Source organism: Phalacrocorax aristotelis, chromosome 7 (genome assembly GCF_949628215.1).
Source record: "Phalacrocorax aristotelis chromosome 7, bGulAri2.1, whole genome shotgun sequence".
NCBI lineage: Eukaryota > Metazoa > Chordata > Aves > Suliformes > Phalacrocoracidae > Phalacrocorax > Phalacrocorax aristotelis.
In genome coordinates, this window is record NC_134282.1 from 9494904 (window position 1) to 9510336 (window position 15433).

The 15433-nt window shown below is 40.1% G+C and overlaps 1 protein-coding gene across 1 annotated transcript in view; it reads left to right on the top strand.

Annotated features, from left to right (window-relative positions):
• The first annotated feature begins 4548 nt into the window (after positions 1-4548).
• GPR149 (G protein-coupled receptor 149) overlaps positions 4549-15433 on the top strand; it is a 28323-nt gene continuing 17438 nt past the window's right edge. Inside the window, exons 1-3 of the mRNA XM_075098312.1 lie at positions 4549-5517; positions 6536-6728; positions 9568-10025. Coding sequence (XP_074954413.1) covers positions 4549-5517; positions 6536-6728; positions 9568-10025 — 1620 coding nt within the window. The remainder of the gene's footprint in view (positions 5518-6535; positions 6729-9567; positions 10026-15433) is intronic.

Consider the following 15433-nt stretch of genomic DNA (forward strand, 5'->3'; position numbering starts at 1 on the left):
CTTTTATTAGAAGCCACCATTGATTTAATTCATCTGGGGCAAATAACTAGATGAAATAATTAGCTGCAGTTTAACCATCTAGTATCTGATGGTCATTTCTGAATCTGACAGACCAAAAATGATCATTTAGTTTAACATCTTTTTAAAAGTCTGTTTAAAAAATTCTGGAAAAAAAAATAAAACATTTTCTTTCAGATGCTATTGAGGAATAAATTACAAAGACATTTATGGAATTATATATATATATATATATATGTGTGTGTTTATTCCTGGCACAGAGATAATATCACCTTCTGAGATGAAATATTTGTACAGCTGCTATAATAACCTTGTCTCTCTTGAGTGACAAAAGGAAGCAAAACCACCATAAGTCAAAGCTTAGCTTAGTGCAAGGTATGAAAATAAAATGTGACTCATGCACTAAATAGGATAAATTTTTAATACCCTATTTGTTGATTGCATTTTATGAATTGTGAATATTTGATTCTCTTTACAAGCATTTCTGAATTGTTACGTGCAGTGTGTCTCTTAGAAACCCCTTCTTAGACTGAGTAGGGCTGACTCTTCCTTTAATGAGATGTTGTGCAGTGCTGTTTGAAATGAGGCCAGAGAGGAGATTTCCATTACTAATGTATTTTCTCTTTGTGATCATTTCTTAGCAGAGAATTCACACCAGGATAAAGGATATATACCTGTATTGGAAAGGCGAGTATTTGTATTAGGAACCTCCCATAATTCAGGAGCTCAATGTAGAGGAGAAAGGGAATAGGTTATAAGGATCTTAATCTACAAATTCATGCCTGCCTTGACACAATCCAAACCAAGGACACAGCAGCAGGCAAAGGTGTCTTTTTCTTTCTCTTGGTTTCTGCAAGATCATTTCCCATTGCTTTTTGGCAGTGCCATATTATTCCATTCTAACCCTGTTTCTTTAGAAAATTTGGGAGACTTGGGGGTTGTCATGACCTGTCTACCTCTCCGCTCACTTACCTGTCCTTGCCACCCCCAGCCCAAGCTGAGTCTGTTTGCAAATATCAGGGAAATTTGGGAGTGAAATTACAACCACAAAGATAGTGTTCCTGTAAGTTTTGAATGATTGCAATATGAACTCATCCTTTAGAAGAGATCAGAGAATCTAGTTCAGATCCATTTGCTCCAGCCACAAGAGAAGTTTCAGAGCTTAGACCTTACTTGGTGTGCAAGTCAACAACCTGGAGGCACAGCTGTGTGGAAAATCATACTCCTATTTTATAGAGTTGCTCGTTTCTTACTACAACCAAATTCTCTCTTTAGTTTTATGATAAAACTGATCTTTCTGTACATGTTTTATCAGAATTTATCAGTCATGTTGAATAAAGATAAATAAGAGGGTAAGCTGCTTGAATTCATCACTCCTAAGACCTTTGGTTTATAACTATGAAATGACCAGAGGAAAGAACATTTCACCATATTGTAAGTTCTGGTAAAAGCTTCCACCGAGAATTGCAAGGTGCAGTTCATTTAACAAAATACATTCTGTGGGAAGAGAAACTGAATTGAGTAATACGTCATCAGCCTTGAATGGGTATGGTGATAAATAAAAGTGACTTTCTTCTTAAAAACTCTGGGGAACGTTTCATTCCAAATTCAAAGGGAAGGCACAGAACGGACTGCTCTTACCAAGTCTCCAAAATCTACAGAGAGACACAGAGGCTATATATGCACAGCCAATAAAGCAAGGTCAATACAGCATGTGAAGAGGATGGTACTGAGGGAACTTTCAGAAAATTTGTGGTTGATATCTGCCATCAGGGCTATTGGACATCCAGTGTGGGTATAATGACTAAGGATACAGGAGAAAAAATTCCCAAAGTAGGGAAAATGAATTTCCCAAGCATCATTCAAATTGATTCTAAACACCCAGCAGTAACGTGGCAGATCAAATGAAGTTGACACAGGCAATGGAAACAGGGAATTTAAGAATGAAAGTAACCGATCACATATGAGGAAGCTCTAGGACATGCCAGAGTGAATGAAGCTGGTTTCCCACAGTTTAGCATGCAGGTTAATTGAAATTTCAGCTGAAGCTTTCTTTATGGTTGGAGTATTTATAAAGCCTCTGCTTTGTGTTCATTAGTTTCTAGTGAAGAGGGAACTCTGCTGCAGCCTGTCTCTTGTCTAGGGAGCCTGCTGTGATTTGTCTCCTCTGATCAGCTCCTCATTTTCATAAATCTTGCGGGAACTTAATAGCTTCAACACCCCCAGATTGAGATGAAAATGATCATTTTGTCAAAAGGAATTGAGGGATGGGGAGTGGAAGAGACACATGTGCATCCACACCCAGGTGGCATGGTCATGTGTTTCCTGGGGAAGCCAGGCTATAAACTAACAGTCCAAACAAGGGTGAATGATGCTTCTTTCTCATCTTATCTTCTGACTGTACTTCTGACCAGGCTCACACTGATAATCTTAAGATTTAGAACACTGTCCTTAATTTAAAGTTGACTTGCGGGGCAAAGGTGACTGTGATTTGTAAATAGAAGGAAATAAGCCCTGGCCTTTAGCTGGCACAGCACAGATTAACAATCAATAGTCCAGCAGGACAGATAAATCACCAAAGCCAAGGCAAATCCTGTACAGTTAAAGGCCAGATGGATGGTCCAGATGCAGGACTGTACCTCATGTGGAAGGCAGGATGGATGCTTCTCTCTTGCAAATTTCTGATGTGAAGGGTTGACAGTTGGTCCTGATAAATAATGCAGAATCCTCAAAACAGAGGTAGCTGCGATGTGAACGGGAGAATGGAGAGGCAAAGGTTCCTGGTCAGGTCAGGCTGCGTAGAAGGGGTGTGGCTTTATGAGAGGTCCTGCAATGAGGACAGTTCTATGGAAGCATAGGGCACATGGAGTTCCACCAGCCTGGCCTGTTTTGGGGCATAGCTGTCCCACTTCTATAGCAGGGCAGCTTGGAAATCAGAAATGAAGGCAGGGTTATTCAGATAAGTTGTCATTGCCCTTACATCTGATCCTTGTGTTGTGGGCTCTTGTCAGACGAAACAGCTGCAGCCTTGCGTTCTCTTCCACTGCCTGTCCCATTTGGGTCTTCAGCACCTGGGAATCACTGCCTCCAACTCTGCCCTGCCCTGGCAGCAGGAGAAACACGCAAGCAATCCAGCTGTTGGCTTGACACAGCCAATGCATTTCAAAGTAAGTAGAAATGCACAAGGATCAGGCTGTTAATAACACAGATTTCTAACTGAGTGGATCTATAACGTTACCCAGACCCAGCAAGTAATTGCAGCACCCTTACAATATTACCTTTAATCAGAACGTATTTGTCCTGCATCCCCACTGCATATTTGAACTCAAAGTTATGCCAAAAAGAAAAGACAGGCAGAGTCCTCCGAGAAGATTGCATTGAACCTATCTGTCTGCTTCACAACTGAGTGTTGGAAATTTTTTCAGCTTATAAGTTTCACCAATATTGCACTTTCTCAAGAGCAAACATTGGTAATGTGCCAAAATGCACTTGGCTGTGATTCTATCTGTGTATTTAGCTAGAGCAGTCAGCATTTGATGCAGCTCAGATTTGAATCATGCAGGGAATAAAAGTTTTATAAACCCCAAACTGAGTTGAGATACCATGTAGCAAGGCAACACCTGGCTAACACGCATGGCAGTTACTTGTAGGAAACGAAAGGTTGTCACTCAGTAACTATTGGGTTAGCATCCATGTGCAGTGCATGCACATACACACGCACACTTGCAGTGGGAGTAGGAATACAGAAAGGCAGAGCAGACACACCCCTTTTGTTTCATCCTTATGAAAGGCTCCAGCAGCTTTTCCCCTTGCTAAGCATGGAGTACAGAAGCGTGAAAGAATAAAAGCAGCACTCTAGCTCGTGATGCAGAGCCCTGGATCAGCCATGGGCTTTACAGGAATGACATTTACGGCTGACATCAGATCTGAGTATTTGCATTGGATTCCAGTGTCAGCATTGGAGGTGTGGCTTAGCAGGGACACTGTTTCAGTCTTCTGATCCAGCTAAGAGGCAGCTCCATCTGAGAAGATACTCACTCCCCTCGGCTCTGCTATCCTGCTTGCATCTGACTCCTCCCTCCTGCAGCTTGGAACAGCACAGGGTGAATCCAACAGCCTCTCATTTCTACTATGTTTCTCCCTGAGCTACTAGAGCTTGAACATACCTGATATTCTGCCTTCATTTCAACTGAACTCGTGAGTAAGGCACATTGCCTGATATCTGACAAAAGTGAATGGCATTTTATTACCAGAAGAGCTTACATTAACTATCTTCCAGTACTGAAAGAATTATGAAGAATTGCATTTTTTTTCAGCGCTTTTGATACTTCATTGTTGCCTGATTTTTCAAGAGCATGAGTTGTTCTGGTTATCAAGGGTGCTTTCACCTGAATATTTCTTCATCAGATGCCGCAAAAGAGAGTCTTAGAAAACAAAGAAACTTGTGATGTGGAGCTAACAGTTCTGGTTTCAGCTAGTGAAAACTTGCAGAGTCAGTGAGAAGGGAAAGAAAAAAATTTTCCAAGGACAATGTCGGTAACACCTAGTAATTTGTCACTCAATGGGACAAGCTTCTTCACTGAAAATCATAGCATTATGGATAAGCCTAGAGAGCAGAGAACTTTCAATGTCTTTCTATTCTGCTTGACTTTTATCATTGCATTCACAGCACTTCTGGGCAGCATTTATTCACTAGTTGCCCTGCTGAAAATGAGAAACAAAACCACAGTTTCAATGATTGTGACCTCTTTGTCAATAGATGATTTGATCAGCATTGTGCCAGTGATTATTTTCATGCTCACCCAGTGGTCAAGTGATGTCCTCCCCCAGCCTCTGTGCACCACCTCGGCGCTTATATATTTATTCCAGGGCATTTCTAGCAACCTGAAAGGGTCTCTTATAGTTTCTTACAACTTCTACACCATCAACAAAATTAAGACAATGAGCTGCAGCACTTCCAAGCGACAAGTGAGCATGATATGGGCCATTCTTACCATTTGGATTGTCAGTTTGCTGATCTGCATTTTGCCTCTCTGTGGCTGGGGCAAATACATCCCCACCTCCTGGGGTTGCTTCACCGACTGTACCAGTTCCTACATCTTGTTTTTATTTATTGTCTACTCACTGTGCTTTTGCCTCCTCACAGTGCTGTCTGTTCCTCTAACTTACCAGCTGTTGTGCTCAGATGAGCAACAGCTATTACATATTGATTACCAGGAAATCTCTCGAGGCTACATCACCCCTGGGACACCTGCAGGCTGCAGTACCGCTACCCCATCTCTGTCACCGGTGGACCCTGTGGATAAAACCCCGAAGCATTTCCAAAACACATGTCCAAGCTCGGAGGCAGTTTTTAGGAAAGATGTGGCTGAGAGTGGTGCACTTGAGCCCCGTTACGTGAACAGCATACAGAGCAGAAGCTTCACAGTGGGCTTCGCCCAGAAACGATTCTCACTGATTCTTGCATTGACAAAAATAATTCTCTGGCTTCCAATGATGGTAAATCATCAGATTGCTTTACTTTCTAATGCTTATGTACATTTAAAAGGCATGTGAGCTGGTGTGCCATTAATTGAAACAGATGAACAGTAGCCATTGCAATTGTTCTTTATAGTATAGTTTGTGCCAGCAAAAGTCCTTTTAAGCAGGTCTGTGTCACTACATGAGTTTAACTCATGTTCAGCAGGTTTGGCAGAGCATGATTCATCAGTATGTTACTCTCTCATCACATCATTTGTATCACCTGAATACAGGGATGAATAAGGTCCACCCTTTTGTATTGCCAGCTGTCTGACATGCATTTGTTCAGCATTATGGGGTCTGTGAATTGTACTAAGCTAGCTCTTCTGCCTCTCCTCACAGCTGTGAGTCATGTCCTTTGCCAGGCTGGTTAAAAAATAGGAGTTTGTTAGAAAAATGAGGTTTGCTTACTTCTTTGTAATCTCTGTAGCATTGGAGGGGGGAAGGGTGGGTCCATGTGCATGCACTGGTACGTTTGGGAACAGGTACATTCCTGTATAATTACAAAGGAGTCTGCTGAGAACATGGAACGTGGGTCTGGGGCTGTGTTATCCCTGTCCATGGGATGTGTATAGACTCAACACCTGAGCTTCTGTCAATGGAAAGAGGGCATTAGAGAGCATCTGCAGCGCAGCCCTGTGTAGTGCTAAGTTCTCTCTCCTGTTCCCCATCAGGAGTTGGGGTTCCTCAGTACCATGCAGGAGAGACTGAGCTAGCAATGTGTTCTAAGTTACTTGCATTGTGAGTTGTTTGTTTTAATAGCGCTCAGGCATCTATATTTAGCTTAAGCAAGGATTTTTCTGAGAAATGCAGAATGAGGAGGAGAGCCTCTGTGTTTTCTCCACTCTGTTAGAAACAAAACTGTTAGGCTCAGCAAACACTAATGACATCCTGTGTCTTTTAGTTGTGTCATGTTCATTGTGAGATGTTCTGTTTGCTCCTGGAAGTCTCTCATGTGCCTGAAGCGATTCAAACATCAAAATCCTCTGCCTTTCAGATTCAAATGGTTGTCCAGCACATCACTGGTTTTCAAAGTCTTTCATTTGAGACGCTTAGCTTCCTGCTGACTTTGCTGGCTGCCACAGTCACCCCAGTATTTGTCCTGTCAGAACACTGGATCCACCTGCCCTGTGGCTGCATCATTAATTGCAGGAGGAATTCATATGCAGTGTCTTCAGAAGAACTCAAAAGTAAGTACGGAAGGGTGACATGCAGCTGGAATGTATCTTGTAGTAAAAAAGATAGGAAGTTAGTGTCAGTAACAGTACTTTGTACTCCTTGAAATCATTTACCTGAATTATATAGACATTATTCGGAACAATGAATGAGACAACATTCATGCAAGCACCTGGATGGAAATAGTGGATATGGAGGCACAGAAGCTTGGCTGATTTTCCCAGGTCACTGTCAGATCTTTTAGCAGAGTCTGATGGACTTTGAATCCTAGATTTGCTCTCCTCTCCTACCTGGGAAAAATGTATCTGCCACAATCTGACTTTTACTAATCAAATACATGGTCCATGCTAAACAAGTTTAATGTCGTGGGTAAAAAAACTTGCTAATTATAAGCAAATTCTAAGAAGGGCAGGAGCTATTGTTTGTACACCTGAGCTGTAGCTACTAACCAGAAATCACAGCGACACCAATAAGTGAATAGTGAAGGACATGATTTATGGGAAGGGCCTGTACATCAGTGCACTCATGCTGCTTGTTGAAAGCTGAGGAACACAGTTTTTACCTAAAATATTTCCCTGCATGCTTATAAAGTTTACCTTGGTGTAACAGAGGATGCCACGCCTCCACTGGTAACCTTCTTGGAATCTTCTGAAGCCCTGTTGTACTCTGGGACTCCATGTAAAACCAGCTGGAGGAATCCCTGCACATGCTGACTGCCACAGCCTGTCTCCTGCAGTTACATGACTTTTGTTCTTTTCATAAAGAACTTGATCATGTGGTAATACTCAGTCAGAGAAGCAGAAGACAAAGGAATACAACTATCACTCCATGAACTTACATCTAGTAAAAAACACATTTAGCCTTCTGCAAACATGAATAACATTGTCATCTTTGTGGCTAAAAGACTGCATAATGCTTTCCTGTAAATTTCCTGGCCACAGTTACTTATGAAGTACCTCAACCTCCAGTGTTCATGTAGCGTCACAGAGGGATTGCATTCTGAATTACACATTAAAATATATTTCCAGCATTCTTCTGAGAGAAGTGTTTGTTATTAAAATGTCTCGTTGAAGCTTATTATACCTTCTAATATAAGTTCAGTATCTCTATTAGTGATTAATTTACATTCATCACACACAAATGTATGCATATATGTTCATACATGTTTGCTTTCTGGGACAACCAAAAATGTACATCCTTTAAAAAATTAAGCTGTTCAACAATATGTAATTATGGAAAGTTTGAAGGATAGAAATCTGCCACAGGATATTAAATGCATCTGTATTTGTTAGATCTCTGTTAACATATAATAAATATGTTCTGGTAAAAATATCAATAAGGAAGCCTGCAAGGAAGGAAGATAGAGCAATAGCTGATTTTTTTATTTATGATCATAACTATTATCAAGAATAACTTTAACAGAAAAAATCAATTTGCTATTTATAATGCTGCAATTATATTTGTATATAAAAATGACAGATTTATGCATTAATCTTTCAGAAGTGAGAGTTACAGTGCTAGAGTTTGATACAGTTGTCCCTTGAGGCCTGGTCCAAGGGCAATTGAAAGTGCTGGGAAGTTTTATTTAGAAACTTAGAATAAGAAATAGAATAGAATAGAATAGAATAGAATAGAATAGAATAGAATAGAATAGAATAGAATAGAATAGAATAAATTCAGTTGGAAGTGACCTACAAGAATCATCTAGTCCAACTGTAAAAGTTAAGAGCTAAATACTTCTGAGGATCTGGGTGGTGTTTCCCATTCTCTGGAGTGAAAGTCTGCTGACATCAGTGCATGAATTCCTGACATTCATTGCATGTTTAGGGAGAAAGCAAGCTCCTAAATCCTAGAGAAAAGCCATTCTCATTCATGGCTTTCATTGACTTTGAACACCTTCTCCAAGTGCAGAATGGCTTGTGCTACGACTGATGTAATTTTAACTGCTTTCGCAGAGAGGATGACTGCAGCCCATCAAGATGGCGGTTTATTTCAGTTGTGTTTAATAATGCTTTTTAGAGAGATAAATGTACAAGAGATGGAAAATTAGCAATTATAACATCATTTTAAATAAATCATTGACTTTTAGATATTTGTACTAAAGACTATTCTCAAGTTTTAATGAATGACTGCTAAGGACAGAATTTCACCCATAATTATATATGATCTAGTTAGCACACAAACAGTTGAGTAGAAATAGAGGTTGTATAAATGTGTCCTCATACCTTTTATTTTATAATTTAGCATGAAAGGTTTAGTGGGAAGATTATTTAATTCTTCAGTTACTCTGTAAGATTAGTTGGAGCACTGAATTTAGAATGGAGAATATACAAAAAAATTCATTGTAAAACTCTTCAAGTATTTTTTTTAATTGTAAAATTCTGTTTTTCTTGCTCAACTATTGGTATTGAAGGTTAGTACTAGATTCTTAGAAATGTTCTACCATTTTGTACAATTTTTTACCTCTAGGAATATAGATGAAAGAGGTTGTGGGGGGGAAAAAGAAAAAGGAGTATTACGAAATTTAAATATTTTCTTCTGTGTGTATCCCATAAAACATCTTATATTGTGTATTCTTGAAAATGGCTGATAATCTACCAGTTTCTGGGAATCCATTACCTTTGGAATATATAATTTCTGAATTTATTAAGAAGGCAGTATAATAACATACTATCTGAGAAGTCTTTCTTCTCAGCAATTCATTCTTTTTATGGATAGAAAATTGTCTGTTTCTAGCAGTAGTTAAATAATTTATTCCATGTTTTAGAATGTCATTTTCATTGTGTGTGTAATCTCACTTTTCTTCTTGGTTTTGACTCTTTTTAATATCACATTTCTTCCCTTTCTGTTTAGCCAAGCGTAGGGCTTTTGAATTCAACCTGTCATTCCAGCAAGGTTATGGAATCTACAAAATATCCCGTGAAAACCACCACCACCACGATGGTGATGGTAAATCTACGTCCTACCACAGCCTGGTGAGCTACGACCGCGATAACTCCAAAGAAGCTGTGAGGGGCAGCGGCGACGGCCCCCGCTGCGGGAAGGCGGGGTTCAGCACCACGGCGCTGGCGGACAGCTCCCGGGCCTCCCCGCAGGGACCCGCGCCCCGGCCGGAGCCCGGCCAGGAGCGGAGCAGCGACCGCCTCCGCCCTGACGGACTGGGAGCCTTTCAAAGAGAAGAGGTCAGAAATTTTGATAAGTCCGCTTTTTCTGAAGGTCCGGAAAGGAGGTTGTCTCATGAGGAAAGCCATAAACCTGAACTCACAGATTGGGAATGGTGCAGGAGTAAATCAGAGAGGACACCTCGGCAGGTAACAAATGAATTTGCCCTTACTGTTTTCTGATCATAAGAATTACGTTATGAAAAATTAGGAATAATTTTTGCTTACATTGAAATTACTATTAGTCCTATTGGTAGTGTACTCACTTTTAATAAAAATCATACTTAGCATTGTATATTTTAGTAGCCGCACACCTATTTGCAGATTCTGATCCTGCAATAATTTCTCACTTGTATTCTTAATCATGGGGCTTTAATCATTATTATTTTGTGTGCACCTGCATGACCTGTATATGGTAAGAATTCAGTATGAATTACGTTATTTCATCTTAATGAATAGGTACTTTCTCTCCAAAAGACTCCAAAAGATTAAATTTTCAAGAGTATTTCCAAGCATCTGGTGACTTTTTTTTGTCATGCTTACATTTTGGGTAGGGGAAAAAAGAGAACTCCAAAACCAAACATGAATGATGGGTCCACAGATAGATGCAGATTTCAATCTGGGCACAAAGATTCCTATTACATTCAAAGAAAAGGATTCCAAATATTATATTTTTCATCCCTTTCCTTTAGATTGTGGACAGTTATTGGGAAGAAGAAATTCTGAGAAATGTATTAGTTTTCAGGAGCCCTGAGAGAAAAGTGAAGGTAGAGTCTTAATACATTAGCACTTGAAATTGAAAGACTTGTTAAAGGTGACTGTAACCTCAGCTTGTGTAGTTCTTTGAACAGAGGTTCCGATTCTGCTCTCTCACATTTGCTGTGCACATATTGAATTCACCAGAGCTTTTCACAGCTTGAGAGAAGAGAAATATCAAAAAACCCCAAGGTGTTTAAGGACATATTGACTAAAATTAATAAAGTGAGCTCCAATCTTGCTACGTGACTCTTTCGCCTAAAGCTGTGTCTTGTTGAACATACCATCATTGCCACAAAAGTTGGGGTTTGCTTTCAGTCATCAGATTGCAAGATTATGTTCTGTTCCAAGTGCAGAGTCTTAATTTGCCTCTTCCTTGCCATGCTGATAGTGGCACTGCTTTCCTCAGCTTGGAGCCGTTTGGTTCTGCCATGACAAACCTTGTTAGTGCCCATACTGGGAGGGTCTGCACTGACTTCTGACTAGAGTTGGGTTCAACACTAAAGAAGAGCCATGAGAGAGAATTGCCCAAAACTGCCATTTGTAGAATAGCAGACTGAAATTAGATCCAGCAAAAGGATAGCTATTCTCTCTTGTAAGAACATGGGCTTAAAGGAGAACTGCCAATCTTTACTTTTATTTTCTATAATCAGTGTTTGTTTAAGGGCCAAAATGTCACAACAACTACTGCAGGTTTAATGTTTTCAGTGAACGAAGGGAAGAACTGTTAGCCATTCTTTGTCAACTGTCTGTTAAGCAGGCAGTGAGTATGAGGATTTTCTGTCTCCTAAAAAGTCATTATTATGAACCAAAGGCCAAACACTGGCATAAGGCACCAGGCAAGCCTGCAGTGTGGTATCTGTAGTGGAAATTGAAATAAGCAACAGCTTTTATCCCTGTGGAATTTACATCCTTTTGTCACATACTGGACTCTAAAAAGTGTCTCAGAATGGCCTAAGGAGTGAAAACAGGTAATACTGTATTGTGCAGTTATCTGCTCCTTCTGTGTGCACCTTTCCCATGCCATGGCTTTTATGCTCCAGTCACAATTTTGGTCTGCATAAATTGTGAATATAATGGTCTTCTGGCAGCACAGATATATACCAATTTTCAAGATAAACCAGGGCAGTTCTGTGTACATATAAGTACAGTTTTCATGTTTTATATGTGACACAGTCCAGCTTCATATTGCTGCTGTAAATTAACTCGGAGACAACTTAAACTGTCAATTCTGCCTGCTCACTTTTGGAAGTTTCCCTGGGTGGAACCCAAAAGAAGCCAATATCAGCTGTTCAATTTATCATGCATGAGAAACTAGGAAAAACATGCAAAAGGACTAAACCAAAGAACATTGAAGTATTTTTAAAAATATTTTATTAGTATTTGAGTAATAAATAGTAATACTATTTGAGGTTGAGTTTTCATTTTATTTGATTAAATGTCAGGAGCTTTTGTAGTATGTGGCAAGAGTACTGCTTTTTTCCTGCTGTATTTGCACAGTGAGAAGTTCATATTGGCCATAGTTTTTCTCTAGGATTGTGACATTGAGAGAAAACAAGAGTGTGTATCTTTCTTCTGAGGAATGAACATGGTCTTAACTGAAAACTTAAATGCTCAGGAGGATGATTTTGTATTTTGGGAAAGCTGTTTCCTGTATCATATGGAAGCAATTATTCTCCCACTTTCCTTCAGTGGTCACAGAAACTAAAGTATCGGTTCCCTGTCAAAGGGGTTTAAGTTTCTCCACTGAAATAAGCAGAAGTGTCTGTAAGTCTGAGACATACATTTCTAAGTGATGTAGTTGCATATTTACACCCTATTCAAGGACAATGGAAGATGGTCAATAATTTTCCTGGAAGGCTTAGTTTTTCCTAAGCTATCCTGCCAATGTTTAGAATGGGAAACTTGCATTAAGAAAGTTGAATTTTAAGGTCCAAATGGGAGGGAAGGACTTGACTTTGCCTGGGTTATAAGAACCCTGTCTTCTGGAGCACATGCTGACTGGGCTAGGTGAGACTGTCATGCTTTTTTAGCATTTCCTGCACAACTGTGGCTACCGTTAACCTTTCCAATGTGTCACTTCAGTGAACTCCACAGTCGGTACAGTCTGATACCTGCTCATGCCTAGAACCCCAGTCCTTCCTCCTGTCTCAATGCCAAAGTGATGCAGGAGCCAGGAACCTGAGGCACGATGAAGTCAGAAGCTGAAGCCAGTCTGCCAGTTAACTAAACTGAGGGTTTGAGTGTGCACTGTGGAATTCAGTAGACAGTTGGCATTACAATCAGTGGGAGTGGGGTAAGAGCCTATGTGAAGTCCACAAAACAGGAGCTGCAGAAGGCTTTAGGTAGGAAAGGACCACTGGAAGTCACCTAATCCAACCCCCTGCTCCAAGCAGGGCTGACTTCAAAGTTAGATCACCTTGCTCTGGAACTTTGACATATAGATAGGTAAGATGTATGAGATGTATTTTGCATCTAAATAAAGGAATCCCCTCTCCCTCTGATAAACACAATTCTATAAATTGAGTCAAAGTAGGGATTTGTATGATATTTCAGATTTGATTGATCATCCCTTTCATTAAAAAGCAAATGTTCACCCTGTTGCAGTGTGCAGTGACAAACTACTGTGTTTGTGGGCAAAAGTAAATGATGACTCAACCTGGTTTTAATCTACTCGTTCTTGCTAACCCCTTGTGTGCCATGTATAGTTTGGTTAATAAAGTCAGTATATCACTATGTTCATCATTAACTGTTGCTCTCCTTGCAGTAGTTTCCAGACAGAGTTTAAAATATTTTTTTTAAATTCCTTTTCCCATCTCCTGTGGCTGCCATTTCAAATTGCTAGAGCTATGACTTCCATTACAGCAGATATGAGCATCTCTTTGTGAAGCAGCTGGCAATGACTTCATGTGGATGGCTTTATTTGCCCTGGGGCTTTATATGTCACTTTTGGACATAGTTCCTCACTACTTGCATTACAAGGAATCCCAATTCATCCTTTTCTGACATTTTCCAAGTTATAACCCAGTGTGCAGCTGCCAGGCATTAAGGCTCCTATGGTCTAAAAGTTCAAGGCTTCTAAGTTACAGATGTCAGTGTTTCTGACATTCAGCATGAGCTTCCAGAGCTTCACAGCACTGACATTTGCTTTGCTGCTGAAAAAGGGCAGGATACGAAACTCCAGCAAGCATTGTAAAAATAACTTTAATGCATTTCTCAGATGTATGTTGAATGAAAGATCAATTTGGGCCAAACATTAAATAAGTTGAAAGCCACCCCTGTTATTTATCCTGTCTGGAAGTCTCTAAGTCTCTAAGAAAAATAACTTTCTCCTCATCAGTCTTCATTTTCCACCTTTGTTATAAAAGGAGGCTTTCCCTAGCATTTATTAGCCATGTACTTCTGCTTAATTTGTCAATTAACCTATCCAGCTGGGGAGAAGATACCAAACCTTACAACAAAATGGATGATTCTCCAAATAGGATGAAAGTTCTGCATCTTCAGTGCTTTCAGACTTTCAGACTCTAAATGCTGATCACAGAAATAAATATAGGTGTTCTTATTAGAGTACTTCCAGATTTCTTTTCAATAAGCAGAACTTGTAATGACTTACAGTAGGAGGAAGAATAGCAATTACACATGGATTTTCAGCTTAGCTGTTAAAGTCATGTGGTAAACGCATCCTTACATGCTGGATTTCCCCATAGCAAAGAGCACAGATGCTCAGCATAAGAACTTGAGAAAAACATAATCTCAGTCCTTCTGCACATACTTGTTGAAAAATGGACAGTGAGTCGTCTTATAGAAAATTAGAATGCATTTTCTCACATTAAAACTCTTTATAATTTCTGTTGTACTACCTGCTTTGAAAGCTTTTGAAATTAATAGCTTACATGATAGCCCTGAGAGCAGCTGGGTTGGGGTGCTCCATTTCCCTGATGCTGTTATTGGGGTTCCCCTTCTTGTCATGCCTCTGTTCTCCTTTATGTTCAAGAAGAGAATCTTTTACTCACACAACCAAATAGTTTGCTGTTCTGCAGCAAAATGGAGAGCATTGCAGTAATCAAATTTAGAAAATACCATGCCGATTGAAGTTACAGTTGGGAGAACAACAGTCAGCTTCAGCCAGATATTGAAGAAATCATTGTGAGAGTTGCTGCTGCTGAATGAGTAATATGATGTGCATTGCTGTAGCTGACAGGTGTCCCATTTGAAATAAAAACTATTTTGCCAATAAACCAGAACATTTTGGTCAGGGCCAAATAGGTGCAATAGTCTCATCCTGATCTCCAAACAGCAGCTGGCCTGGCACGCAGATTTTTCACAGAGGCCAAGTATTTCTTACCAGCAGGACAAGAAAACCTTCTACAGTATAGTCCTATTGCTTCCACCAGTGCATCAGCACTGGTTTTGCTATGCAGATGAAGCACCAAGTAACTGCCCTAGTCTTTGCCTGGTGCTGGCCACAGCATTTTCCTGTACTGCACAGGTCAGCAGGAATGAGCTGGGTGTCACCAGCTCTCTAAGGGCCTGTTGTCATGCCTTTTTATTCATCCTTCTCATAGCCACTTTGCAGATTGAACAGGAAAGGAGAGAGAAAAGGGAGATTAAATGTAGTGTGCAAATAAAAGCAGGCTTGAACAAGCATCGTTTCATGAAAGAAAAATTGCCTACAGTTTCTCTGAGAAAGCTCAGGAGGAAAAGAGACATCATATTGGAGGACAGTCCAGTCTGAGCGTGCTGGGGCCCAGAAACAAACCCAGTGCACATCCTGCTCAGGGTGCCTGTGGCAGCAGTTTTAT